This window comes from Phalacrocorax carbo, chromosome 18 (genome assembly GCF_963921805.1).
Source record: "Phalacrocorax carbo chromosome 18, bPhaCar2.1, whole genome shotgun sequence".
In the NCBI taxonomy this organism is placed as follows: Eukaryota; Metazoa; Chordata; class Aves; order Suliformes; family Phalacrocoracidae; genus Phalacrocorax; species Phalacrocorax carbo.
Window position 1 is genome coordinate 3,344,426 of NC_087530.1, and position 26,775 is coordinate 3,371,200.

Below are 26,775 nucleotides of genomic sequence, written 5' to 3' on the forward strand. Positions count from 1 at the left end.
ATTAGTTACACCCTTCTTGACCCAAAGAGAGGAGCACTCCAGCAGAAGGGCAAGAGAAATGGGCCGCTCTTCTAATGACAGAAGTTGCGTCTTCTTAAAGAAGGGTAGCGAAGAAGTGAAGAATGTGTAAGACGTCTTAAAGATGTCTTACAGACAACTTTACAGCTGGCGGGTGATGCTGTCTGCGAGCTCAGAACTGGAAATACCAAGTAAGGACTTACCCCACCTTACAAGAAAGAGAATTACAATATTTTAATGGAGTTGTCCAACATCATCGGAGACTTCGCATTTCCAGATCTGTAAATTTGTTCTGGCAGCCTGATGCAAATCTCACTGTCCTTCACTACAAACACTGCTTCCCTTTGCTGGGGTTCATCAGAATTGGTTTCCATCTGGATAACACAGTAATTACTCAGCTGCTTTTCTGGCTCCTAAATGAGTGAGGCACATTAACTAATGCTCCATCAACACATCCAAGAGAGGAGCAAGTAACGCGCTGGGGCCGGGTCTGTCCTTGCTTACATCTAACTCCATTATAACAGATGCCAGCATTAGCGAACCGAATCAGGCTGCTTACTGGGGTACAACCTGCCCCCAACCTCTCACCCGAGCAGATACGTACACATCCTTGGCTGGAATGCACGGGAGAATGGAAGGCTTATTTGAACACGCAATGCTTTCCACTCTAAATATACAGTGTAAATAACATTTGAGAAAAAGTCACAGAGGTTTAGAATTGATTTAATCAGAGTAGAATTCTTGTTTCCTGAACGAAAGAATCAGAATTCTTGCTTCTCCAAATGAAGCAGCCAAGGTTACAGAGCATCACTCTTCAGTACTCTGGTAGGTAAAATCAGCTCTGGATAAATTAACAAAAAAAACCACCCTAACTTGAAGTGCACAAAACAATATCCAATTTCCTTCTAAAACCAGGCACAGTCGACTGCATAATGTAATGTTTACTCTGAAAATGAGTAAAGGATGTAGGTGGTAAGTCATGGAAAAGTCTTAACTGAAAACACAACGCTTCCTTCAGCGGGCATTTGATGATGGCACTATGTGCCTCAGTTAAAGACTGGGGTCCTTACGGTGAGCTCCGCACATTAAGCTAGAACACTTGTGAAATGACTTGGGAAGAAAGGGGTTTTAAACAAGGAATACTGTATATAAAATCCCTGATCATAAATATTAAAGCTGCATCTGGTACCGAACAGCCACATACGATGAAAACTTTGTTTCCAATTAAACTTCTATACAGATGAACGATAATACTTCACTTTCCACCGTTTAGATCTCATTCGGAAAAAAAAGTACATTATCATTAAAAATAAGGACGACGCTACATACAGAATGACACACAGACTCATGTCGATGTTCGAAAATCCAATCCCTAAGAAAGACACAGCCTGCTTCGTCTCTTTAAGGTTGGCTGATCCAACTGCGCTTTTACCGCTACCTTTGACAGGTCCGTGATCTGCTATTAGCTTATCTAACACCTTAGATTCTGAATCGAGCACGTTTTCTTTATCCTGGCTCTTATTTTCTCTGTTTCCACTTGGTTTCTTCAGTAGGCTTTTGTCCTTCCCCTCCCTTGTATCTCCCTGTTCAGTCTCACTGGGGTCAGTCTGGCTTTCAGTGTATTTATAGAGAATATTTTCACTGTTATAGTGATACTTCATGAACTGTAGAACTTGGGCTTCATTCCAGCTGTGCAATCCTTTAACTTCTTCATGACATGCAGGACAAATGTCTGGAGTTGGCCACTGAACTTTGGGAAATTTTGGATCTTCAGTCAAATCACCTAATTGAGAGGAAAAAAAAAACAATAACAGAAGTGAATGAACCGGGAGGGCTGAACCATGAGACACCGCACCGGAAACCACAGAGAGTATTTTCCACCTACAAATAGTGAGGTTGGCAACAAAAAAAAGCCCACAGCACAATATTTGTATTAAACTGAAGAGAATCATGAACAAATTTGGAAATTCATAAGTTTCCTTATGGATGCCTCAATTAGTTCTGAAGCATTGCTTCCTCTCTCAAATACAAACGCTAAATCTTAATTATTTTCCATTTCTCTCAGCTAGTGTTCAATTCTAACACAAGATACTACAACTGCTAGGCTTTTAGAAGGTGTGAAAACGCCACCACCCGGGCCTTTCAGGGGTTAACTTGAATTATAGTTCAAAACAGCCCTTTTGCACTCAATACTCTTTAATCCTGAAGCTTGGTTTGCAGCAAGCAGTTTCAAGGCCAAAGACCTGCAGGTATTTTCATGTTTCTATATTGTGAACCATTCCGTCCTAAGCTTGCTTTTTCATAGCTTGCATTATTACTATAGCAAACCATTCTCAGTACTTTAAAAACCATTATCATATTTAAGATGTATTTTTCAGCTTGCTTTTTAGCGTTTGAACATATAAAGCTGTCTTGAACTAGATCCAATTTTAACGTTTCGCTTGCTCACAGCTCTGGCCACCTTTTGGTCTTGATGGCAAAGAGCTGAACACTGTAGTCAGTGGTGCATTTCGCTCTAAAAAAATAACATTTTAAAGTGTGGATGGAGATAATTTTTAGAACAAAAATCTCTATCTGGTAAAAAAGCTACTTTATCTGATTGTTGCTAGTACACTAATGCTTAAAATATTTCAGGAATAACTATAGATTCTCTCTATTATTATTTTTATCGTTTTTAAAGGCGTGAAACTTCCCCATGATTTTGAGCAAAATATTGTTTAGGCATTCAAAGAATGCTTAAAAATTAATTTGTCTCCTTGACATTTACAAGTAAGAGAGTAAGTCTGCATTTCGGGTATCTTTAAACAAAGATCACTCAGTAAGCAATTTGTTTCAGCAGAGAAAGTAGAAACAAAACATCTTACGGTAAGACTACAAACAGAACACTTTCTGTACTTCATGTTTTCCTGCCAAAAAGAAGAATGCTATAAATTCTGTACCTTCTAAAGCAACAGGGAAGAGTTAAATAGGGCAGAGCCATATACAGCAATCTTATGACCCGCACCTGAAGGCTGTGCCAAGGCGTTTTCATTGACCAGTCAAACATAATTTCTCATTGCAAGCTCTATATATTACCAGAAATACAGATGCAGCTTTTAGGAATTAAAATAAGTCACTGTCCCAAAGAGAAATTTTAGTAAACTGAAAAAGCATAATTTAATTTTATTATTTATTCCAGCATGTTTATACTTCTTACTAAAAGGGTATTTTAGCCGGCTGTTGCATCATCTAAATCAATATCCATGCGAGTTTTCCAATAACTTAATGTTCTAAATCAGTATATTGCTCCACTACTTAGCGACTTCAAGTTAACAAGGCGACTTTTTTTTCCTGTGTTCAACCTGGCAATAGTAACAAACGTCAGGGGATGTTTTTATTTAATACCTCATCATTTACTTTCTTCCTCCTTGGAGAAAGGAGACAAACTGGTTATGCTCACAACAGTATTTAATACTTCATAAATCTTGGGAATTCAGCATAACCATAATATAAACACAATACAGCATATTTAAATTGTAACTAATGCTACATTACACAGATCCATAACAGCAGACAGAGATTAAGTGCAAAGAGAAACCAATTTTCTTTAGTGCTTTAGTTACTTGATATCCCCATAACAGAACGGATTAAATACAACCAGTATTTTAATGGTACTTTTAGTCTAGCTGAAAACATAGCAATCTAGTGGGGGAGCAGATTTTCTTCATACAGTAATTTTATTTTATTCAGTTGCTGATCTGCTAATAGTTTAGGCTCTTTTACGCTGAGAAAATCTGCTGTTCAATTATCATCATTTTCTATACAGTATCTCTCCAGAACAAGATGAAGGCAGGCTTTAACATCTACTTAAACTGTTACAGAAAGAAATTTAAATATTTTTTATCCACCAATAGGTAGCTGAACTGTATTGCCCTTTTTTGAAAAGGCTTTGATTTGTACTCCAGAAAGATCCTCTCATCAAGCAACAGGTGAAATCGCAGAAGAAACAGTATCTTTGACAATAATGATGTTTTTTCATTATTTATCATAAGAGGTAGCCATGTTAGTGGAGGATAGCATATCTCAAGCGTGTGTTTCTCACTCGTGCAAAGGTTAGCGTGTTGGTCTTTAGAGTCAGAGTTGATTGGGATGCTCTAGGTTTTGCTCTATACACAAGTACCCTTCCTTGTACACCGATGCAAATGTGGAGTTAATCTTTTGAAGTCAGTATTTAATAAAAGAACGTCAGGGTGGAACAACTGCTACTGTTGTTTCTAAACTCCCGTTAGGAGCATGATTTGCCTGCCTTTGTTCAGATAGAAGCCACGTTGTATAAAATGCCATAGCCCTGTCTTTCAGGCACAGCTACCTTTGGTGGGTTTTCCTTAAGCAAGGTCTTGCATACCTGCGAGCCTGTTATTCACGACGTTGTGTTTCTCCCAGAGCCAGAGAACAGCCTTGTCTAAGGTTTTCACAGAATCCATGGACTCTTTAGCCATTTCTTCAAAATGCTGAGTGCAAGCCTTGCAGCCAAAAAAGTGGTGAATGTACCTCCGCATGATCTGAAGTACTATTTGGGGATTGTCTTCAAGACCTGGGAAGGCAGATGATAGATGCATTTAGCACCATCAGCACAAACATAGCTTCAACACAAGCACTTCGACATACGTAAAAGTGAACTGTGGGAAAAGGAAAGGAAGCGTTGCTACCTTCTTGTTCCATGCAAATTTACCCCTCTGCTTTAGAAATAAGAAACTAGCCGCTTTTATAAGTTGAAGATATCCATAGCAACTGTGCCATCATACAGAACCTACACCTCAGTAAGTCACAAAGATATTAGAGGGGTTAAAAGATTCACACAGTTCTTACAAGAAATAGCCCTCCCCAAAGAAATACATATATGATATTCTCACTAAGTAGTTGCAGTGACACTTTTAGAAACCAGATTACTTGGCAATAAAGAATGTAGTTTAAAGTGATCTTAAACACTTCCTTTCAAAACAAACTGTTTTGAAAGGTTGTCTGGGATTTCAGACACAACTACAAGGGAATTATTTCAAACACACTAAGGCTCAAAAAACACTAGGTGAGAGGCAGCGTTATTAAAAATGCAAAGTAGCCACTTACACCAACACATACTAACACACTTGGTCTATACAATTGTGTTCAAAGTTACCCTGAACAACACACTAAAGCAAGAGTTAAAGGTCACATGTTCTTTACAGTGAAATTTCTCCTTTCAAAGAGAATCCCAGAATCCCAGAATCCCAGGTTGGAAGGGACCTCAGGGATCATCTAGTCCAACCTTTCTAGGAAGAATATCTTGCAATTTGAGGGGGGAACAAACTTCACTAAACGAAAATCAAATATTACAATTTTTTTTTTCAGAAGCCCATTATCAGAGGACATTTTGAAATTGTTAAAAATGCAAAGCCCACGCTGTCTATACTTCACACAATTCTTCTGGAAGCAGAGGCTTTCTCCAATACCTTGCCCAACAACCACATGAACATTTATGTTATGCATTCATCACCACATTTATGCTCAGGCACTAAAGTTATGGTCACAGTATGTCGTTGCTACTGAAAAACTAAGAGTCAAAACCCCTCTGAGAAGTATTTCACAAGGTGCCTGTGATGTTTGTTACTCCATAACTCTGAGGTATTACAGAATACCAGACTCTCATTGCAGTTATTAATTCCACGGCTTTTTTGGCAGGCACTGAATGCACATACACAATAGCTACTTAGCAACATTTGCATTTTCAAGAGTTACTCAGGAACTCCTTCAAAAATAAATACAAAAGCGCATTATTCTTCCTACAACATTCACACTTTTACACTAAAGATAATGCAAAAGAATCACTATTTCATTCAGAAATAAGCTAAGGTCTTTACAGATTGAGAACTGTATCCTGGGCCTTTACTGTGACAGCAGGTAGTCCCTACATCTATAAGTGGCTTGGAAACCTGATATAATTCTTGAAATCCTAATGGTTTCATCTCTGTCTCACAGATTTTCTGATTCATGCTTAATTGACCTAGTAAATTATGCCAAAATGTATTTACAAACGTACCATACGTTACCACGAATATACACCTGTCAAACGAAACACATTTTATGATGCAGATTGATCAAATTACCGACCCCTGCAGTTGAACACCTCTACCACGAGTAATTTACAATGCAGGTTTTGTAGGTTCTGTAGTAAAGGGTTACGGTGCTTTGCTCACTGTCCTATTCTGGCAGTGCATAACAAAGAGTTTGGTAGCACATATGCCCTCCGTATGTGCATCGGTTTTTTTTAAAAAAATATCCTCAACAAAACCTATTCAAAACTATCAGAGCACTTATCTGCTACATATAAGAAATGCTTGAAGACTGTCATAAACACCTTTATTTAGAACATTATTTGTTTTGGCTGCCATGTTTAAGAAGAGTCTTTAAAGCCAAAAAACACAACACATAAAAAGCAAACAATCTCCACTCAGACATTCAATATCCGTGATTGAACAGGCATGTATAAATAAAAGCTACGAGATTAAAGCAGATTAAATTACAGTATTAAAAGAAAGGCTGAAAAATAATTTTGGGAAGTTGGAATGAATTTCAGGCAAATCAGTTCTACTGTGTGTACTAAAATATATATTTAGAAAAAAACCAACACCACACACAACAGAAGTAACTACTAGCAAATAACCTCTTTACGGAGGAACAGAGATTCATACACAAATTTAATTATATCTGTTCTTCTGTGTAATGTTACGCTCTTGAAAATTCATTTTGTGGGGAGGTCCTTCAAATTCAGCAACAGATTAAAAAGAATCCAGATAATGTTTTTTTATAAAATCCGCAAGCTTGTCTGATTCACACCAATAGATCCTATTACCTAAAATCACATTTCATATAATTAAGCATGATCAGGACTAGACTTCTACAATGATTTTATATGTCCTCGGATATAAGCAGTTCTGTTCAGAGTTCCTTCGGACTCCCTTATGCTGGATCCCACCGCAGGTTCAAATTACACCGTTCAATGTTAAAACGTGTCAAATATAAACAGATAAAAATCATTCTATCAGGGGAGCTGCAGCAAGTTCACGCTGACTGCCAGACTCCACAAGCAGAGGAAGCTATCAAGAAAAATACAGCTGCTTTAAAAAGAAAAACAAACAATCGCAAAATGGCTCATTTTGTTTGTTTTTCTTTTATCAGCCCAGAGATGAATCTTCTATTAACATCTGCCACGTATCATTGTGTAATCCTCCTTTTCTCTTTCCTCCCAAACTACTGCAATTCAGGGTAACCCTAATCTTTAAAGTGGACAAGAACCATAAAACCCTACCTGTGGTGGGAAGGATTAGGGAGTACATCATGCTTTTTAGTAGATGGGATTTAAACAAGCAATAAGGAGAGGAAAACCTCCCAAGACATAATCCGACAGTCTCAGACTGACCCAATTCTTTCGCCGTAAGAAGTGATCATCACATATCTGTCCCGATTTAAATCGATGGTTAAGTGTGCCAAAGAGTTTTCAGGTTCTACGATGTATTTTTAACTTTGGACTGACTAGAGCTCGTGCTTGAAACGTGGCAGCAATTTAAGATGCGATTTTGTAAAGTTAAATATTAAGAACATTTTTACTTTTAATTAGAACACCTTTGGCAACTGGGACAAAAGGGGAAATTTAACTTCTGCACGATCCTGTTGAACAGATTATATATCCGGTACAAAAAAGCCCCCAAACTCACCAGGCAGAGCACAGTACTAAATTAAAGGGATTCAACCTACTGTCACATGAATAAAAAACAAAACAAGACAAAACAAAGAAACAGAAGTCAACAACAGGATGGTTAGCTAGCAAAAAAAAAATCCCTATTCTGCAGGAGACTCAATATTAAGAATTGAGAGATTTTCACCGTGATTGCAAGTAATTCCGGACAAATGCATAGATCCATATTTTGAAGTAATAGACTATTTTTTTCCTAACATACAATCAGCATCTGATAAATTGCAAATTTCTCAGTTTTATGATCTAGTAACATTCCATCCAGCATTCTTAAATTCCTTGGAAAAGACATTAGAAAGGTTTAAATGAAAGCTAGATAGAACTATAATCAAACAAAGCACTGTCCTGGCAAGAATAAAAACATATGAAGGCCAATATTTTAGCATCAGTAATTCTATTTCCATTGTGTCATGAAAACAGATTCTATATCCAGCATGTTTCTTAAACACGAATCGTCACCAGAATATTAACATTCTGCTTCACAGGATGCTGCAAGTGTAAAAATAAGCAATTCTACAGAATGCTTGCAAAGTAGTACATCACTGCACGATTAATGGACGCTAGGCACATCCAGCTGAAAAACATCCCAGTCATAACATTTGGTATTTAAGAAATAAAATTACAGGATTGACTAACAGTTGTACAGCTTTTATAGCTACTAAACTGTACAGTTAAATCTCATTCTTCTAAAATTAAATAAACAGTGTGAGCTCAGGTAACCTGAACAATCTTCATCCCTTTTCAGGTAGTTCAAAATTTCTTTGTCTGGAATTCTCTCCTTCTGCTTTATTGCTCGCATCTTTAGGGCCACATACTTCATTTACCACATTTCTAAGCAAGAACTGACATGCTTTCTTTCAAAGCCCTCCCGCTGCACTAAAGCTATGCTCTGACCTCTGCTGGTACAAACCTGAAAGCTAAGCCCCGAAAGCCCCTGTCCTCCACCAATGTGTTAGTTGAGTACTTACACACAGAAAAATTTGCTCTATTCCGTTACCTCTTCTATTGCACAGCAGAACTGCTGCACATATTTGTCTCTTCCTTCAAGTGTCTCAAATAACTGCTGCTTACCTGTATTTATCAAAGCTTTTGGTCGCAGCGCAGCTTGAACAGTTAGGGTGTGAAACAGCTTCCAAAGGGAACAGCTATAACCTCTCAGCTCTGGTCTGCTGCCCTGACATCCGACCCACTGAACTTTCTTAGGGAGAAATATCCCTGAAATCTGAGAGAAAAAAAAATTATGTATTTAAGATATATGCAGCTCTGGGACCTAAATTCACTACTGAACATAACAGCAGTCACAGCTGATCCTACCTCGAAACTGAGGTGATCCGAGGATAAAGAACAGTAAATGACTCTCTGCACTTGTTGCTAATGATTCATGCTTAAGGTAAACAAACTTAAAACAATCCTTAAGTCTGAGCTACTCTGGTGCCCCATTATAAAACTCATCCCTCTTCCAAATATACCGCATGATACACAACGTACAGTCACTGATGTCAAACCTACTAAAATGCACATCATAAATGTCTAATTAGTCTGACAGAATACCTTAAGCAGCTTAACTTGTGAAGTTCTTTTTAGGCACAGTACGACCACAAAATGCACAAATACTACAGTAAACTGAGAGCTACGGTTTCCCTGGGCACATTAAGAATTCCATATTACTCAGCAAGATCTACATAACTTAGTGGTAAAGTCTTGACAGGCTAAGATGCTGAATTCTTTATTATTTCTTCTTAAAACAAAACCACTACTTATTCATTATACCTAAAATCCAGCGCAAGATTTCAGTTTCCGAGACTTATCTCTCTGCTTCCTAAAACACACAGGAAGTTTCCAAGTTTCAGATAGCAAGGCCATTTCACAGGAAGACAGACTGGCATTAACTTCTGTACAAAGGTGGCCCGTCAAAGGGCTTTGCATTACCAAAGTGAGATGGGATTCTTAGCCAGGCCTTTACTGTGCCGGGAAATGAAAGAGCATTTGGGGAAACCCTTCAGGAATAACGCCCATTTTAGTGGGTAAGTTTCCCATCACTTAAACTCTGACCTTCAAGAGAATCCTGCTGATGGCGGGCATAGCACGCAAAGGCAACTCAAAAAACATCTGCTGGGAATCTTGCATCATTTGAAGCTGACGTTAGGGAACGTGTCTATGTTTGCGATTGCTTGCTCGCTACAAAACTGAGGCAGGATTGTGTATTTCAATTCTCTCATTTCAGTTCCTTCATTGGATTTTTTTTCCTGGTAATGGTTTCACTTTATTTTCATTTTAACCTTCTTATAACTCCATTATGACTGAGGGACCATCAGTAACTGATGTCTTAGATTGATACAGAATCTTATCCTTTACTAATGCTGTATTTTATGCTGGAAACTAGCAACAGCTTACCCGCATTTTGTTGTTGACCAGATCTAGGATAGCATCATAAGGGATTTTGTCTAATGGAAGGCTCACCAGCCACTCTTGCAAGGTCTCTAACAACTTTACCACAGGCTGACGGCCAGGAAAAAGCTGAGAAAAAAAAAAATAAGAAAATACCCATATTTTGAAGCACAAATCTCATTAGCAGTGAGACATTTATCTTTATCTAGATGCGTTGGTCCTGTCTTTAAAATGCTTCAGATTTTCTTTTAGTATGAGCAAATTAATTACTTGTTCTGCTTTCAGTAAAAAGCCACCTCACACTACTTTTCTTACAAAATTTAAGAAGTTGCACGCACAAAATATTAACTAGTAAAATGAAAATACTCAGCAGCAGGCAGAAATGCTACAGAACAACTTTTGACAGATTACGTAGAATATCACATTAAGGTAACTCAGCTCAGTGTATAGTTCAAAAAGGAGCACAAGACCTAAGTGAACCAGGGAGGCTGAAGTCCCATCTCACTCTTACAAGATTAATCACAAAAATTAGTTCTTATAAAAATACTTGTTCAGATTTCTGTAAATTTAGATGATGATGGTTATCTAGAAAAGCATTTTCCACCTCATGTGTGTAACTGTTTTCCAAAGTGATTTGGAGACAGTCGCCTTCCTTAACTTGCAATTTAAAGAAGTCAGAGGCTGGCAGATGACTGTGAGGAACTGTAAATCAGGGATAATGCCATTACTTTACAGTAGAAATGGTATTTTTCCTTAGTAATAGTTATAATTACTATAGAATTAAGTAGAGCATGCATGCCATCCTCTAAGTGCCATTCCGGAGGGAGCAGTATTTCAACAGATGGGGAGATAAAGTCCCTGTATCTGCTACATTAAATACATAAAGCAATTTATGACAGAACATGCTATACATATGTTAGTCACGTCTAACTACGTAGGCTAGTTAGATAATTGTCTAACTATCAATAATATCTGTAATTCATAGACTTCTTACTTGATACCATGCGAATCTAATGGGCAGGAACTCCCTTTTGCTAATTGTCTGTATTGTACCTAACACAAGGGACCCTGTGCATGGTTTGGGTTCAAAGACAACTCTTAAATAGCCTGTAAAAAACGCAGCGCACATCTGAACTACTGACAGCATACTCTAACTACATCTACTCCTGCAGGAGCCCCAGAATATCACGCATTACTATCTAAAAGACAATAGTTGCACAGTATCTCATGTAGGTATCAGTCTCACGAAGGATTCAAAAAACAGACTTCTGCACCGTCTGCCAAAAAACCTAATTCTGCAACAATGAAAATTCCCCAAGTAGGGAACCAGAGACCTCTGTGACTTTGGATTTATCATCGCTACGAACGCTGTTACACAGGAGGCTAGTATCGGATGGAACACCCGAGAACCATGAATGAGAACCACGAGGAAAGTGTTACATGATGAGAATGCAAATAAAGGACTGGGTCCCCACTTGTGCAAAGGCAGTCTGGAGATGAGCATTCCCCATTTACGCACTAATAGCCAGGGAAGCAGATGACATCAGCTGGCCAGGAGCCATCAGGAAGAAGAGAGGATGTTTTAGGGATAATACAATGGAAAGATTATGCTACACTTTCTTAAAGAAATGAGGCCAGCTAGAGATTTCTGACCTCTGACGGCTGCGGGGGGGGGGGGGGGGGGAAGAAACTGTCTGTCTGATTTTCAGATAAATCCAGATATTTGGAAATAGTTCATATAGGCCTTATTATTCCCTTAAACATATATTGGTTCGCTTTCTTTAAAACAAAACAAAGTGTTGGCTGCTCAGTAAGTAAATACAAAGAAACATTGGTCATTTCAGGAGTCTGACATTATAAAGTTGAATTATTTAAATTTTTTTTGTAGTCATATCACATTATATTATATATATTGCCCCTTCACTCAAATGTAATATGTAAGCATCTTTATTTTTTAAATACTCAATTAAATTCAATACCTCAATTATATTCAAAATTTAGACATCTCTAAATAGAACACCATTTGCCAAGCATGCACTAACAAAATCCAAAAGTCAAGAACAAAAACCAAAGGTTTTTTAATCCCACTTAGTTACAATAGCTACTTATCCTGGAAAGCTGATAAATGGGCTGTATTTACAGTGTTTGTTCAATATGCTGCAGACTACTTAAGCTTTATTTAATTTCGAGCCCTCTAAGATTAAATTAAAATGCATTTCAACCCTATAAGTATATCAGATCAGCATACAATAACTCAAAAATAACATTTAAAAAAACAGAAAATTATTTTTAAGCTAGTGAGGAAGCATATATTTAAACATTCTGAAAGACATTTTGAGAGACTTATGTCACATAATAAATTTTATGTTAGAGTCACTTTATTCTTACAAATAATCAAAGACTAGAAGTGTATACCTTGGCAGAGACTGCAACAAAATCCTTGAAGGTCTTCAGCTCAGCTCCCTCAAGTGTCTTGTGCGTAGCAAGCTCTACCCTGAGCAGGTAATGCAATCCCGATTCAAGGTCAGCCATGTACAGCTTAGATCTGAAAGACACATATATAACGTTATAAAGTGGCAGGTTTCTTTTGCTCATTTTCTCACCAGTCATGAAGGTAAAATTGATATATAGTAGGTGTCATTAAAACCTCAACATTTGCCACTCCACAGTGATTGCAGTATACCCCGCACCAGTACGGGAAGACACAGCAGTGCTCGGTACGGTGAATGTCAAGTTCAATGAGTTTAACTGTACTCTTAAGAGAGTAATTTTATGTCATTTTGTTCTGAGATTAGTCAAACGAAGCATAACCACACACAAGAATTTCTTTTACGTTTGACTAAACTTTTACCCTCCCAGCCAGCTTTACCTTGTGATGAAATTAGAACCCTGACATTGCCAGCAAGGAAACAGCTAGTGGAAAGAAATTATAGCTTCTCTTCAGGACTGACCACAAAGAGAAAAATGACATACTATGAAAAAAGGGAGACTTGTTGAACAAAAGTAGATTATACACAGAGCAGGAGTGCAAACAAGACCGAAAACAGCCAATGTTGGAAAGGACTGAATCTAGAACTCCTCTCCCAAATGCAGTTTTACTGTAGGTTCTTTGCACACAAGTTTAACAGCCAATTTTAATCACACCAGCTCTTAAGACAGAATTAGGCACCTTACGACAGGTACAAGTAAAACACGTAAAGCAAATCAAAGATTTTAAGAGCTCTTTCTCACAACTAAACACCTTCGTAACAAAAAACACTTTACAAAGTACAAATACATCAAGTAAAACACCCTATTTCAATGCTTTAACAGTCCAAACTCTAGACAGTACGATACAGAGCACTGTAATCAACCAAACAGAAGTTCACATAGTTAATAAACCCTCCTTGTAAGAGTTCAGTAACACTATTATTTCTAAACCCCAACAGAATTAAAAGAACAATCAATTCAAGAAACTGGCTGGCCCCACCTCTTAAACAACTTGCAGGCAATAACATACTAAAATACAGAACAATCTATATTCTTAACAACTCAGACTACAGACTTACTCTGAATTTACCTCCTTAATTAATACTGTACTCACAAATTTAAAAGAACAGCAAAATTCTGCTTCAAGTTTCTTAAATAAAGAGACATCCTTGTGAATACCCGAGGTTCCCCTAAAGAATCCTGTTTAGAAGATATTTGAACTTGAGATTCACGTCAACAAGATTTTGTCTTGCTGGAAAGCAGCTCAGTTTAACTAAGTTGTTTTGGTAACAGAACGTTTCATATAAAAGATTTTATAATAATCATTGAAAGGAGATGACATTAATAATGTCCATGAAAGGAAAATAAGTACAAAATGAAAGCACTCAGTCCTACATCTTTTCCATCTAAAGATGCTGGGGGATTATCTCTCTGCAAAGCCTTTGCATCCTTCTCTCAAACAGACAAAGAGGGTGAAGATAAACCTTACCAGATTTTGTATGATAAACATCTTTTACAGTGACTTTAGTATTTTCTATTATTCTTGCCTTTGACAAGCACGTTTTAGTGGGCACTGCTTCACTATTATACACACAGAGAATTCTCATTTTCTACGGAAATGTTATACCTTGTTATTTTACTATTTATTTTTTCAGGGACAGCTATTACTCGCTGAAGTTTTCCAATAATTCAAATCAACGATCTATATACTTCAGGTAACAGGTGATGAGTGTTTGGTATTTTTAAGTCAATTATGTATTCTGCAACACTTCTGGAGGAAGATGTTCCTTCCATAGCAGTGCGGGTGCTTGCTGCTAAAAACCAAATACTGGCAGCCCTCAATAATTTCACCTCTGAATTGTTTGAAACACTGCTCACAATCATAAAGTTGTAACCTTGATGCTGGAATTGAACTAATTCACAGGCGTTGCCTGAATATACTGAGAAATGGATGAAGTTGAAGCAACAGCTGAGAGCATTGCTTTCAGCATTGATGCCATGATTTCTCCAGTATTAAGCACTAACACATTTAATTTTACTGGGCAGAAGAATGCAGATCATTCAGTAGTGACCAACCGATTCAACTCAAGGTGCATCACCTGCGTAAAATGGAGTAAAATTTCGAACTGCACTAGGATTTTGTAATAAATCGCAGCACAGCTTCCCACAGGGCAAGAAAAAACTGCAAGCAAACTTTTATAACCAAGCATTGATCTGAAAATCGAGGTTATCACTTACTTATCGAACTCCTTCCACACCTTGATTTCTGTGCTCTCCCCTTTGTTTTCTTGAACAGGTAGCTGGAGTGGCAAAAGAAGTTTTTTTCTTACACCTGGCAGTGACTTTAAATACGAAGAAAAGAAAGACCGTAGAGGCTTCAAACTGCACATAAATGGACAAAGTAAAGATTACTTTTTATCTCAGACTAAGGGAATATCCAAAGCAAACTAGTATATTTATAAAACAAGACATTCACTTTGGTTAATGTTTTACAGTCCTAGTACAACACGTTATGTTTTGATACAAAGTGAAAGGAAATCATGTTCAATTTCGGAATAGTAATAAAAATCATTCGGATTAGTGGCTTGAAATTCCATTCAAAATAAGGACACATCATGTTCATCAAAACATCAGTTCACCTTACACAGGTGATGTGTTCATGGGAGAGTATTTTGACTCAGAAGCAAGTTGTTGGTTTTTTTTTTTAAGAACTGTGATGCTTCATTGACTTTTTCCCACTTTTATTTCAAAATGTTTTCCTTTCAGAAGTATCACAGTAATAGGTTAAAGCTATAAACAGGCAAGTGGTAAGAAAAGTAATATTAGGTTTCTTATTAGAAAACCAGAGGTAACAATAATAAATGGTTCATTAAGAACCACCAGCTTATTTGTCCATATAACAAACACTGGCTTAGAGCTTTTGTTTCCAGTTAGAAACATTACTTCAAATCATCTACTGAACAAGGGAGTTTTGTCAGCAGCATAAACTTGTTATTGTGGTCAAACACCACAAAGGTTATAATTAGCCACCACACCATTTTGGCTGATCTTCCCTACTATATGATGAAATCTAACTTCCACTGGCATAACCCATGTCTGTTTATTACAAACACTTGCAAAGAGTAAACAAGACCACTAGATGATTTAATAACTGCTAGAGAGCTCTCAAGACAGGCAATTTTAAAACACAAAGAAATGGAACACGCAGCTTCAGTCAGTACAATGTATTGATTACATGCCAGGACACAACGTCATTATAAATATGCAAAAAAAAAAGGTTATAGAATAACTTTGTATGAAAAGAAGCTATGGAAACTGTTTTTATAACTTAAGTGTACCTCCCCGTATTCCTCAGGCAGATAACTACTTACATGCTAATTAATCCATGGGACCCATTTGGGTGCAATAGATAGCATGAAGGAACTGAGGTAATACCAAGTTTCTCAAGAAAAGGCTTATCAAAATTCAACGCCCTCTTTACAACGATGTTTTCATACTGGATCAAGTCTAAAATAACCTGGATAATAAAAAGATGGCAGGAATGATGCATTTTTCAAGGAATATCCAGTCTTGTAGGACAAGACATATAAACAGGTGAATATAATATATACTATAATACTAATAATAGTGAATATATGACTAATAATAGCAAATACCTTTAAGGGTATCATTAAGCTGTTCTCCAAGAAGTACATCTACAAGTATTCTGTGGATACTAACAATTTCAGTTAAAGAAGATTTACTCTTCTCTAGAAATTGTTTACTCCTATTCTCTGTGGTTTTTCTTGGTCTGTCTTGATCTTTTCCCTTTGAAGTCTAACATCTGAAGGAAACATGAGAATGAATGATAAAATGTCCTCATAAACCTCAAAAAAGCCCAGAGGATAATCCACAGGCACCTCCAGGTTCATGTTTCATGTTTTATGTAAGAGCCTGAATGCAAATTTGCAGGTAGTGAAGAAACATTTATTTGGTCCCACCACTTTAGGGCGTTCTGATGTCCAAGTCCGTGATTTAGAAAACAATTAAGGGCTCCACAGGAGTCAAGGCTTTGCCTGGCAAGCCCTGCCAAATCAAGCTGTGTAGTCTGGGGTGCCACAGCACCCAGGTCTCTGTTTGGCTTTTTTTGTTTACCAACCCCGCAGCAGACTCCATACAGGAATAGGTGCCTGTATCTCAGAAGTTCCAGTTCACAGTCCAGCATCTTGGCTCAAACCAATCTTCATCAGTTGTTTAGACCCGGTGCTGGGCTTTTGCACTAGAGCAGCTGGGAGTGGGCACAAATTTCTTCACAAGGTGTAAAATTCAAAGGGTGGAAGAGGCAGAAGGTGGTGATAACATCAGGATGCCTCAAAGATTTGCCAGGACTCAACTATCAAAACTCTTTGCCAACTACAGCCAAAGCTGCACCTACAAATACAGTGACTTGGTTATAAGTAATGAAAATCTGTCCTTTAAAAAAAAAAAAAAGCTTACTCATCTCTTCCCTTCTTAAATCCTTCAAGACCCCATTGTTAAAGGCATCCTCTTTTGCCGTTCTCATGACCACACTCCCCACATCTTTCCATTAGCCTATGCTCTTGTACTACCATTTCAAATGTTCCATTCTTACCTACAAAACCTTCCATGCTTCTGACTCTTCTTATATTTCTACTTGTCATTCTTTTATTTTCACCCCTCTGCCTCTTCTATATCATTTTCTGTTGTTAGTTTCACAGTGTCCACTATATTTTTCCCTTTCAGGTGAATATTATCTTTGCTACGTTTTCCCTCACTTTCAAGCCTGTAATTTAAGAGACCTTTCCTTCCTTCCTGTCATTAGCAATCAACGCATGGCCTTCCTTTCTTCAGCTGCTGTGACTTCTATTAGCTTTGTCCATGTTGTCTCATACCATAAACTTGAAAAGAATGTTATTTTCTAGTTTACTAGACTATTCTATAAAGCTAAAATGCTACGTAACATTAGCAAATACTTTTTTCTTCTGAAAGCAGACCCCACTTTCTGTTAATCAGATGACACTCAGTCTTTTCCTACAACAGCAGGTAAAAGCGAGTGTGATAAAGTGCTGAAGAACTTTATAATCATCACATTTCTTCTATTCAGTAATGCCCACATGTATCAACAGCAGCTTCCAGAAAACAAATGTCTAGAAGCAGCCTGATTCTCAAAGTGATTCTCACTTTTGGCAACACACTCTCCCCTCCACTTACACAACTGGGCCGTCTCAGCATCAGATCTAATTAGAAACATTTCACAGACATTGGATGTTTCTACACAGATTATGCCTAGATAATTATGTAATTTATTTTCTTTACTTATCCTAGATCTTGGCAGGAAGAGAAAAGTAACAGTTGTCTGAGCTAACAGCAGGCTCATTAGGTGGTGAAACAATGCCAAAGCAAATATTTTATTGGGGGGGTTGGGGAAGCAAAAACCCAAAGACTCTTACTTCCTCAGTGCCTCAGAGCTGTGAAAATAATTTTATGCTACCGTTTTAATTTAGAATATAATTTCCTAAAATCTATAGGGGAAGAAAGAGAACCAGAGAATCTAGATTATTATGAAGAGTTGAAATCACAAAAGCTGCCCAGAGAGTGAATATTAGGAAGGGCTCTCTAGCAGTAACAAAACAATAACATTATCTGACAATATTTTTGTTGTGGTCTTCCAAATCTTGAAAGAAAAAGGAGTTGTGCTAACAATGAAGCTGATAAATTAATCTTCCACTGAAATATGAATGCAATAGGTTAACATGATACCGTATTAATTGGTAAGCAAGTTCCTCTGTGTGACTAAATACAACGGCCCTATATAATTTATTGTCTTTGTGATATCTCAAATATGCACGACCTGCCCTTTATGACCCTTTAATTCAGTCCTGTCATCAGAAATCTTGTTGCTTGGCTAAATAACAAAATTCAGCCATATTATGATAACATTCATTCAGATTCACTATGTCATTTGTAAGTCATACATTACCTCTCGTCCAACATAGGAGTTATTACTTTCAAACACAATGGCAGTATAATGACGGCTGTTCTTGTCAAGAAGAGAGGTGATATCGCTGGACCTTTTAAGAAAAGAAAAGCTATTTAGCACAGCTAGAACGCAATACACCCACTGTTATTGATGGAATTTCCTTTTACAATCTTGTAGCAGAACTGATAATAAGAAAAAAGCTTCCTCCTTCTTTAACAGGACCTTCTACATTTTATTTCATTAACACAGTAAGCATACACCAGCTCTATTTTAAACAAGGAACTTACAAAACTGGATCCAATGGCGGGCAAGCAGGCGGTCTCAACTCTTGGGAATGGTTCTGCAAGAAGTCAATCATCATCTGACGGACTGTTTGCAGCTCTCGATCTGCTCCTGCTGAGTAGAGATTACAAAAAGATACAACACTTCAGAAAACTGGGAAAAAAATTACTCTCAGGTTTTTGCTTTACATTTGGACTTAAAAACAGAATACTATTTGAGGAAGATCAGGGACTAAAGATTGAGTTGTAGGATTTCCTTTTAACATTGAGAAGAGATATTTCAAAGCTGTCATCCCACCCCCAAATTAATAAAACTTCAAAACTTTTCAAAATCTAACCATCTGCCTGCCTTGCCGATTTTCTCTTCAAACAATGCTTCATTCTAAATCTGTGCTCATTTTCACAATAGTTGGTGTGGGCAACTTCAGTAGCTTTTTTGTAATAAGGATATCCATCCTGCATTAAAAAGTGCACAGGTGCACCGTTCTCAGCAATTGGGCCAGGTGACGTTACCAAGTCACAATATGAGGAAGTAACTGAAGGGTGAGAATACCTTTTTTTGCTCTAAAATAAAAAAAATTAAAAACCAGAGACTCTCACAAATGCCAAGAAGTAACGGGTGGAACTACGGTTTTACTTCTACATGAAGGGTTAATGGTGCAGGTGGTCTCTCTTCTGACCTCTGGCCTTTTAAATGTTAATCCATTGAAAAAGACAACACTACTTTTGTCCCCAGACAAACCACCTCAAGCTGTGATCCTGTCAGACACACAGGATAAGCCTGTTTTCAGTGAGTCAACATCTGAATAGGGGTTCCCCCAGTGAGGTTCAGGGTGCCTGGAAAGTGGCTGGCAGATCAAAAAGCAGGAGAGTCAGGACTGAGCAAACTAGATCTGAGGCTGATGAGATGTGTGGTGGAAAAAAGGTATTTTAAAAAATTAATAATAAAATAAATAATAATTTAAAATTATCTAGCTATTTGTGAAAATTAAGAACTACATTTCAAAAAAAAAAAAGAGGACTGTGAGCCCTACGTCCTTGAACAAATGTTTTGCCTAAAATTCTACCTGATATTCCATTTTCATACAGTACTTGTAATATCATATCTTAAGTAGCTATTTAGTGTCCATCCCATCTCTAGCTGTCTAAACTAATTGACAGGCAAAGCGATTTTGCTTCTTGTGTGACGCATTCCTGGCTGATAGGCATAACTGCTCGGGGGATTTCCTACAGTAGTATATCATTACCTCTGTAATTTTCTCCAGTAGTAAACTGCTTTGTAAATGCTTTGAAGTACTGTGTGGGAGAAAAAAAAAAAGTATTATTGCTTTGAAATAACTCACTGCATCAGACAAAAGCTCAGTTTAGAAAAAAAAATGGCTTCCAAGAGTTTTTACTTTTTACAGCTCTAATTAAAGAACATTTTTATCTATCTGTTCAGAAGACAATTTCCCCTCTTAGCCTATAAGTTCCAAAGACCTGCTTCTCAACTATTATGAGGGTAGCTTATATGTAGAAGTCGAAACTCTGATATAAAATAAAGCCAACTTTTAGAGGAAAAATACCGTAACGCATAATTCAATATTGTGTACTGATCCATTACAGCAAACACTAACCCAAGCACAAATTAACTGATTACCGAATCAGTACAACCAACTGTGTATACACTTAGAGCACTATTCACATTTTCTCAACTCCCTCCAGTGGTTAAACAGGATATACAATGGAGCTTGACTGCCTTCTGCTATAGTAAATAAGATAGAAAGGTTCAGTGTCTAATAAAGAGTACATTCCAAATTACACCCAAAAGTTTAAAGAATAAAAAAAATATTGTTCTTTCTATCAGAGCAGAACATCACAAATTCTGCTGTCAAACATCTCCTGTTCTCTTTCTTGTTGTAGCAAACACAGCTTATTCAGCCCTCCTCATCCATCACATTCTGCTCATACTTACAGTTAATAATGTAATTACACAGATCGACAAAGACAGAGAAGTTAAAAATTGCACTTAGACCTGAAAATCAACCATCATAGATACTTTTGGCAAACACAAGATCCCTTTAAAAAGCCAGTTTAAGCAAATTATGAAATTAATTGGAAAAACAGTGAAGGATCAATCACGGGTAAATTTTTAATTAGTCATAAAATCAGCTGATTTCATGATGCAATTTCAATATATCACCTTTACTTTCACGTACCAAAATGATCATGAACATTTGAATTTGAAAAATATTTATACAAATTGTTATTATTGAACAAATATATTAAAACTAGGTGTTATATAAATGTAACAACTTAGTACCTTCTCGAATAGTATCCTCCTTCAAGGCGACTTTTTCAGATTCAGAACCGAGGACTGAATTACTGCTATAAATAACTGCACCAGCTATTGCATTCAGCAAGAACTCAAATTAATCTTTTATCAAGTCTACAGTTTTCTCAGCAAAAGCAAAGTAAAAGACCAGTTAAAACACCCAGTTACATGTAACACTCCGCGCAAGCAGTGTTTTTAGGGTTTTAGTTACTACGAAGCGTGCATCATATACCTAAGGCAATGTATTGTGACACTTACCCTAAAAGTTGGGTAATAGTGAATACCGTATTCTTTGCACGTCTCATAGTTCTCTTCTTCCCCACAATCCAGCACACCGACTCTAATTGCAGGTTCCCAGTCTGAAAACAAAGATATCTTTCAATTTTCAGCAGAAGTGATCACGGATCCCAGCTGATGGATGACCCTGCTTCCCATGGAAATCAACAACAGACCTCCGATAGATTCCAATGGCATAAAAATCAAGCCCTCAGTCAATTCTCATTTGCTATTCATTTCTATTCTCAAGTAATACAATCTACTGATTTTTAAAATAACGAAAACCTCCCTGTTTTTCTTAGCTGAATCAGTATTTTCAATACACCTAAATAAGAATTCCAACACATCCTGAACATTAGATATACCTCAAAAAATATCTGACTTTTAACCAGACTGCTAAATAGGTGACTTTGAACATCACTGTGAGTGTCCTTGATAAATGTTTCCTAGCAATAATCACCAGAGTTCAAGTATTCCTATAAATACGCTTATATAACGTCAATAAAAGCTTTCAACTAATTTACAGATTTTTCCTTCACAGTTTGCTAGGAACTTAACTTTTTGAGCCATGCTCCACTGCAGCAATCACTTTAAAGAAGAACTGTTCCAAGAGACTTCTTAGTTACTTTTTAAAGCTAATCTAAAATCAAAACAGCTGTGGGCAGAATTTGAAGGTACATCACAATTCCCAAGTACCAATAAAATTTAAAAAAGCACTAAAATTAAACTTGCTTTTATAGCCAAGAGCACGAAAGCTTCATCAAGTTCAAGATCTGATTGACAGTTGTATGCCTAGCTGCTTTTGAAATTTAGCTTGACCTTTATTTGTCTTTGGAGGAGGATGGGGCAGCTGATAAGAATTTCAGTTGTGCTGAACATGCCAACAGCTGAACAGGCACCAGGAGTAACTACAAGCATGCTAGAGCAGATGGGCATGTATTCACAGGAGCACAAAAGATACAACAGTCAATTTCATCAAATAAAATGCAAAATAAAAAAAAAGTTTGGCTTCTGGGTATATCTCTCATTTAACTTTCACCACTCCTCCTCCTTTTTCCACCTGTCTTGATCCTCCTCCGCACAATGAATAGAAGCACTAGGAACCTAATGCAAATAGCCTGCTCACAACAATGCAAGCCCATCTCTAGCTAAATACTTGGGTTAAAGAGCACCAGCTGGGATGTGTGCTGCTTAGCATTTGCTTCTGCTTAAAAAGGAGCTTTTCCTTTCTAAAGGATGTGAAAGTTGCTGGAATGCCCAGCCTAGTCTGTGTAACTTTACAGGGGCACTGTGGCCTGGATTGTTCTTTCAAAATGCTGATGAATTTTTAATTAGCATTAATATTTTTGAAATACTAACTCATGAACTATACGACAGGGGTAGATGAGTGGTATCATATTAACCAACACTATGTCTGGTTTTGCTAATCAAGTTACAATGAATGTATTCGACAAACTGGAAATCCAGCAGGTTGGTCAAACGGGCTCCCGCTTAAGAAATGCTGCAGAATACCAAGACACCAGTCACGGTGCATTACCAGGAAGATACTTTCTTTGCATTAACCTTGTGTCTTCCCTCCAGCAGGTAGATGCAACGCCATGCCATTTTCTGTAACAAAGTTTAACTCAGGGAGAAGAGAGGTGCATCACAAGGAACATCTCCCTGCATGCTACTTGTGAGTATTTTAACAAAAAGGCTCCTTCCCAAGTAATGACAAGGTCTCTGGGGTTCCCCACCAAATGTGCTTAAAGAACAGCCTCTAGAAGGACATCATTATTGCTAGACTTGGAACAGTTGCTCCAAATCCAGAGGAGTGGATTGCTTCTGCATACAATTCAAGGACTGTTGTCTTTGGGATTTCCAAGGGTTTGTTACTTCTGCACAGAAAATCGCTACACATTTTGGTGGATCGATCAAATCATCTTTTAAGACAGAAAAAGTACGATTAACTATAATGGCCACTTTGGACACTACTATAATAAAACTAAATGTGTGATTAGGGGTGCAGCAGCAATGACTCTAAGCTTAAAGCCTGTTCTGAGAGGAGAGGGAGTATTAAACGCAAAATGTGAATTACACAAAAGCAAGCACCATTCCTATTTCTCAGGACGATTATGTTCTGCTATGAAGTCTGCAATGACAGCATTGCCATGATTTAACAAATGAGAAATGAAATAAAAATCAAGTATATTAGCACAGACCTTTTATGGGCAAAGTAGTCTGCACCAGTTTAACTGGACTATACCAAATTACCAAATACAACCACAGTGATCTAGGAGTTCTCTAATGTAGATGCACCTGCATCCTCAAAGATAGCTGTAATATCCTAGCAGATAAGTAAATATTTTTGAAAAATAAATGTTGGGACAGCCTAAGTGGGTAACATGTTTTTTGGTTGGTTTTTTTTTTTTTTTTTTGATGAAGCTACCAACGAAAAGCGCGACTGTTCTCAGTCTCCTATTAAAATCCATTCATTCCAGCTTTGAAATGGAAACATTTTGCTGACAAATAACACCAGGAGCCAATTGCATTTGCTGGTAGTGCCAATGTCCACAAACATAAAAATGCACTTTTTAAATGAAAGTCTTCATAAAAAACTCAGTGGATTAAAGAGTAGATGTGGCTTTAACTGGTTATAGTAATACAAGTGCATAACATCATTTGCAGTTATCATGACTGCAGATGAGAAGGAAGATAGATGTTTGAAGAAGTCACTACAAGTTACAAAAAAATACCGCCTGCAAAGGTATTGTGCTGCTGTAGTAATATATAAACACATCCCAGTCTTATTTTGACAAAAGCTCTGGTCAGTTCAGGCTCTTCATGATCTTCACTGCAGTGTTCAAACACCTCCTTGTTCTTATCTTTCTTCAAAAAAAGAAGAAAATCTAATACTGTTTTGGCCACAAGCAAAACAAATCAGAAGGTGAAAATGTTACACGAATTTATGCAAAGAAAACAGAAAAAAGCTACTGCTTTAATAAACAAAAAACCTCATGCAAGTAAGGAACATCTGAAATGCACTGAAGCCATTACTGCTCTGTGTTCCCTCAGATCCTATTTTCGAGTAGGCCTCCATTTCCGTTTATCTAAATCCACGTATACGTAATACTGCACCTACATTTCTTGTTAATCGTTAACACTTTTCATGTACGAGGCTGCCAGAGAAGAGCCAGAGCTCTTCACTCCCTCTCGCACTGAAACCATACGAATGCATTAAAACTTCTGTCTCCATCCTGGAAATGTCTCTTGGGTCAAATGCTAAGTTCAGAGTGGTTTAAAAGCCTTTAACACCACTATATTAAGCATAATATGTCCTACAAATCCAATCTCAGGTCTTCTCACCCCAGAGGTACTGAATTTAAGCGATACCTGAGGGGCCTGTTTGTTTCCTTACTTTACGTCTACCAATGGAGTAAAACACTTCAGCACCTGCCAAAAAAACTGAGCAGACTGAGACAGAGGAAGGCAGGTCTCCCTCAGTATAAACCACAGAGACCACCATCTCTTCTTAAGTCACTATTTGACAAACCTGAAAGTCTGATTCTCACTTAGTGTGGTATTTGTATTATTATTTCCTGGCAGGCCTTTTCCCCCTTCCAGCCCACTCACATTACATTGAATTTGCAAGATATAAATCAAACACATACATGGCCTCTCCAGTACCACAATGTTTATTTTTCATTTAGCCTCTAAAACAGGCTAGTCTCTTTACAAAACATTCAGAAGATAAAGATCTTTCCTCAGAGTTTAGTCTAAACATACCTCCCCTGCCTCAGCGCATCCACCTGCACACCCCAACGCAGAGACGCTTGCGTGTAAACCCGCAGCTGGGTCGCTCTGCGTGTGTGAGGCGGTGATCTTTTATGCCTAGATTCCCACCAAACCTCTTATTTGGAGACTTGCTACTGTCACCTGCTCCTGGCTTTGTCCCGCGTGCTGCTCAGCCAGCGTGGCGAGGGCCGTGCCCGCCACCGGAGACGCGAGAAGAGGGACGATGCTCGCGCAAAGCACGGCCACGCGTGCCAAGGCACGGCCGAAGCCCACGGGTGACGCAGCGAGCCGAGGCCCTGCTGCACCTGAGCATCCCACGATCGACCACGTGCCTCGAGGGACGACGAGGCACCCCTGCGGCCCACACGGGTGTCCCGGCCCCAGCACCGACAGCGGGGACCGAGGGCCGCGGCCCGGGGACCCAAGGGAGGCCGCGGGGGCGGACGGCTGCGGGGCGGGCCCGCGGCAGCCCGGCCTCACGCCGGGCGGAGCTGCGGAGAACCGGGCGGCGGCGGTGACCGGGGGCCCGGTGTGAGCCCGCCGCGGAGGGGGCGGCGGCGCCTCACCTTTGACGTCCCCCGCCAGGGCCCGCCAGGTGGGGGCGAAGGCGATGCAGTGACCGCAGGACGAACTGTAGAACTGCACCACCCAGGCGGTGGAGGAGTTGAGCAGCGCCCGCCGCACCGAACCGGCCGCCAGCACGGTCAGCGGGTCCTCCCCCGCCCGGTACAGCCGCGCCGCCGCCGCCGCCGCCAGCAGCAGCGCGACCAGCAGCGCCAGCGGCCCGCCGCCGCCCGCCGCCGCCATGTTGGGACGCCAGCGGCGAGGGGCGGGGCGGGGCGGGGCCGCGCCATAGCAACGCGGCGGCCCTGGCGACGCGGCCTAGTGCCCGCCGCCAGCGCCCGTCGGCCCGCCGCTCCTTCCCGCGGCTTTGGCGGGGTCCCCGCCGCCCCCCACGCCACACCGGCCTTTCCCCAGGTGGGGACGCGCCTGTTGGCGGCTACCCCCCGGGGACCGCCAGCCGCCATGTCCTTACCGCCAGCCCCGGAAGCGCAGGGCGAGGGAGGCGTTAGGGCGGCCGCACCGAACCCTGGTGACAGGGACACGCCGCAGATAAACCCTTTGCCGCTGTGCTCAGAGCCGCCTTTCCTCACGGGGACTCTTTAAGGGAAAATAAACCGAATGAGGTTAAAACAGGTAGCTTGGTGGCCGGTTTATGGGGCAATCTGCTACAGAAACAAGTTTCAACTTGACAAAGCTTCTCACAGAGAAGAGATTAAAACAGTGTGGCCTTTGCATCAAGAACTGTTTCATCCCGAAGGACATCACTCGGTAGGGAAGAGCCGATTCTCCTCAACACAAGATGCGATGAAAGGCAGCATGTAGGACGCTGTGAGCTCTGAAGAGGATGTTAGAAACTGTCCTTTTAGTAAGTTGATATTGGTTGTGCACTAGTAATGGATTTTAGCACCTTTTATAGCCATAGCCACAGTATGAAAGTCTCTTT

The 26,775-nt window shown here is 39.1% G+C and overlaps 1 protein-coding gene across 2 annotated transcripts; it reads right to left on the reverse strand.

Moving 5' to 3' along the window:
- Positions 1 to 725: 725 nt before the first annotated feature.
- QSOX2 (quiescin sulfhydryl oxidase 2) lies at positions 726 to 26,108 on the reverse strand. Of its 2 annotated transcripts, none has more exons than XM_064469116.1 (12): positions 25,835 to 26,108; positions 21,477 to 21,577; positions 20,152 to 20,200; positions 18,911 to 19,016; positions 18,624 to 18,714; positions 16,015 to 16,160; positions 14,882 to 15,025; positions 12,590 to 12,719; positions 10,181 to 10,303; positions 8,858 to 9,008; positions 4,403 to 4,591; positions 726 to 1,801 (listed from the first exon to the last, which is right to left on the reverse strand). In XM_064469116.1, the coding sequence occupies exons 1-12, from the start codon at positions 26,073 to 26,075 to the stop codon at positions 1,251 to 1,253; spliced, it is 2,022 nt and encodes a 673-aa protein (XP_064325186.1). In that variant the 5' UTR covers positions 26,076 to 26,108; the 3' UTR covers positions 726 to 1,250. The 2 variants fall into 2 exon arrangements, with proteins under 2 accessions (XP_064325186.1, XP_064325185.1); XM_064469115.1 differs by having other exon boundaries at positions 18,911 to 19,019.
- Between the last annotated feature and the right edge of the window lie 667 nt (positions 26,109 to 26,775).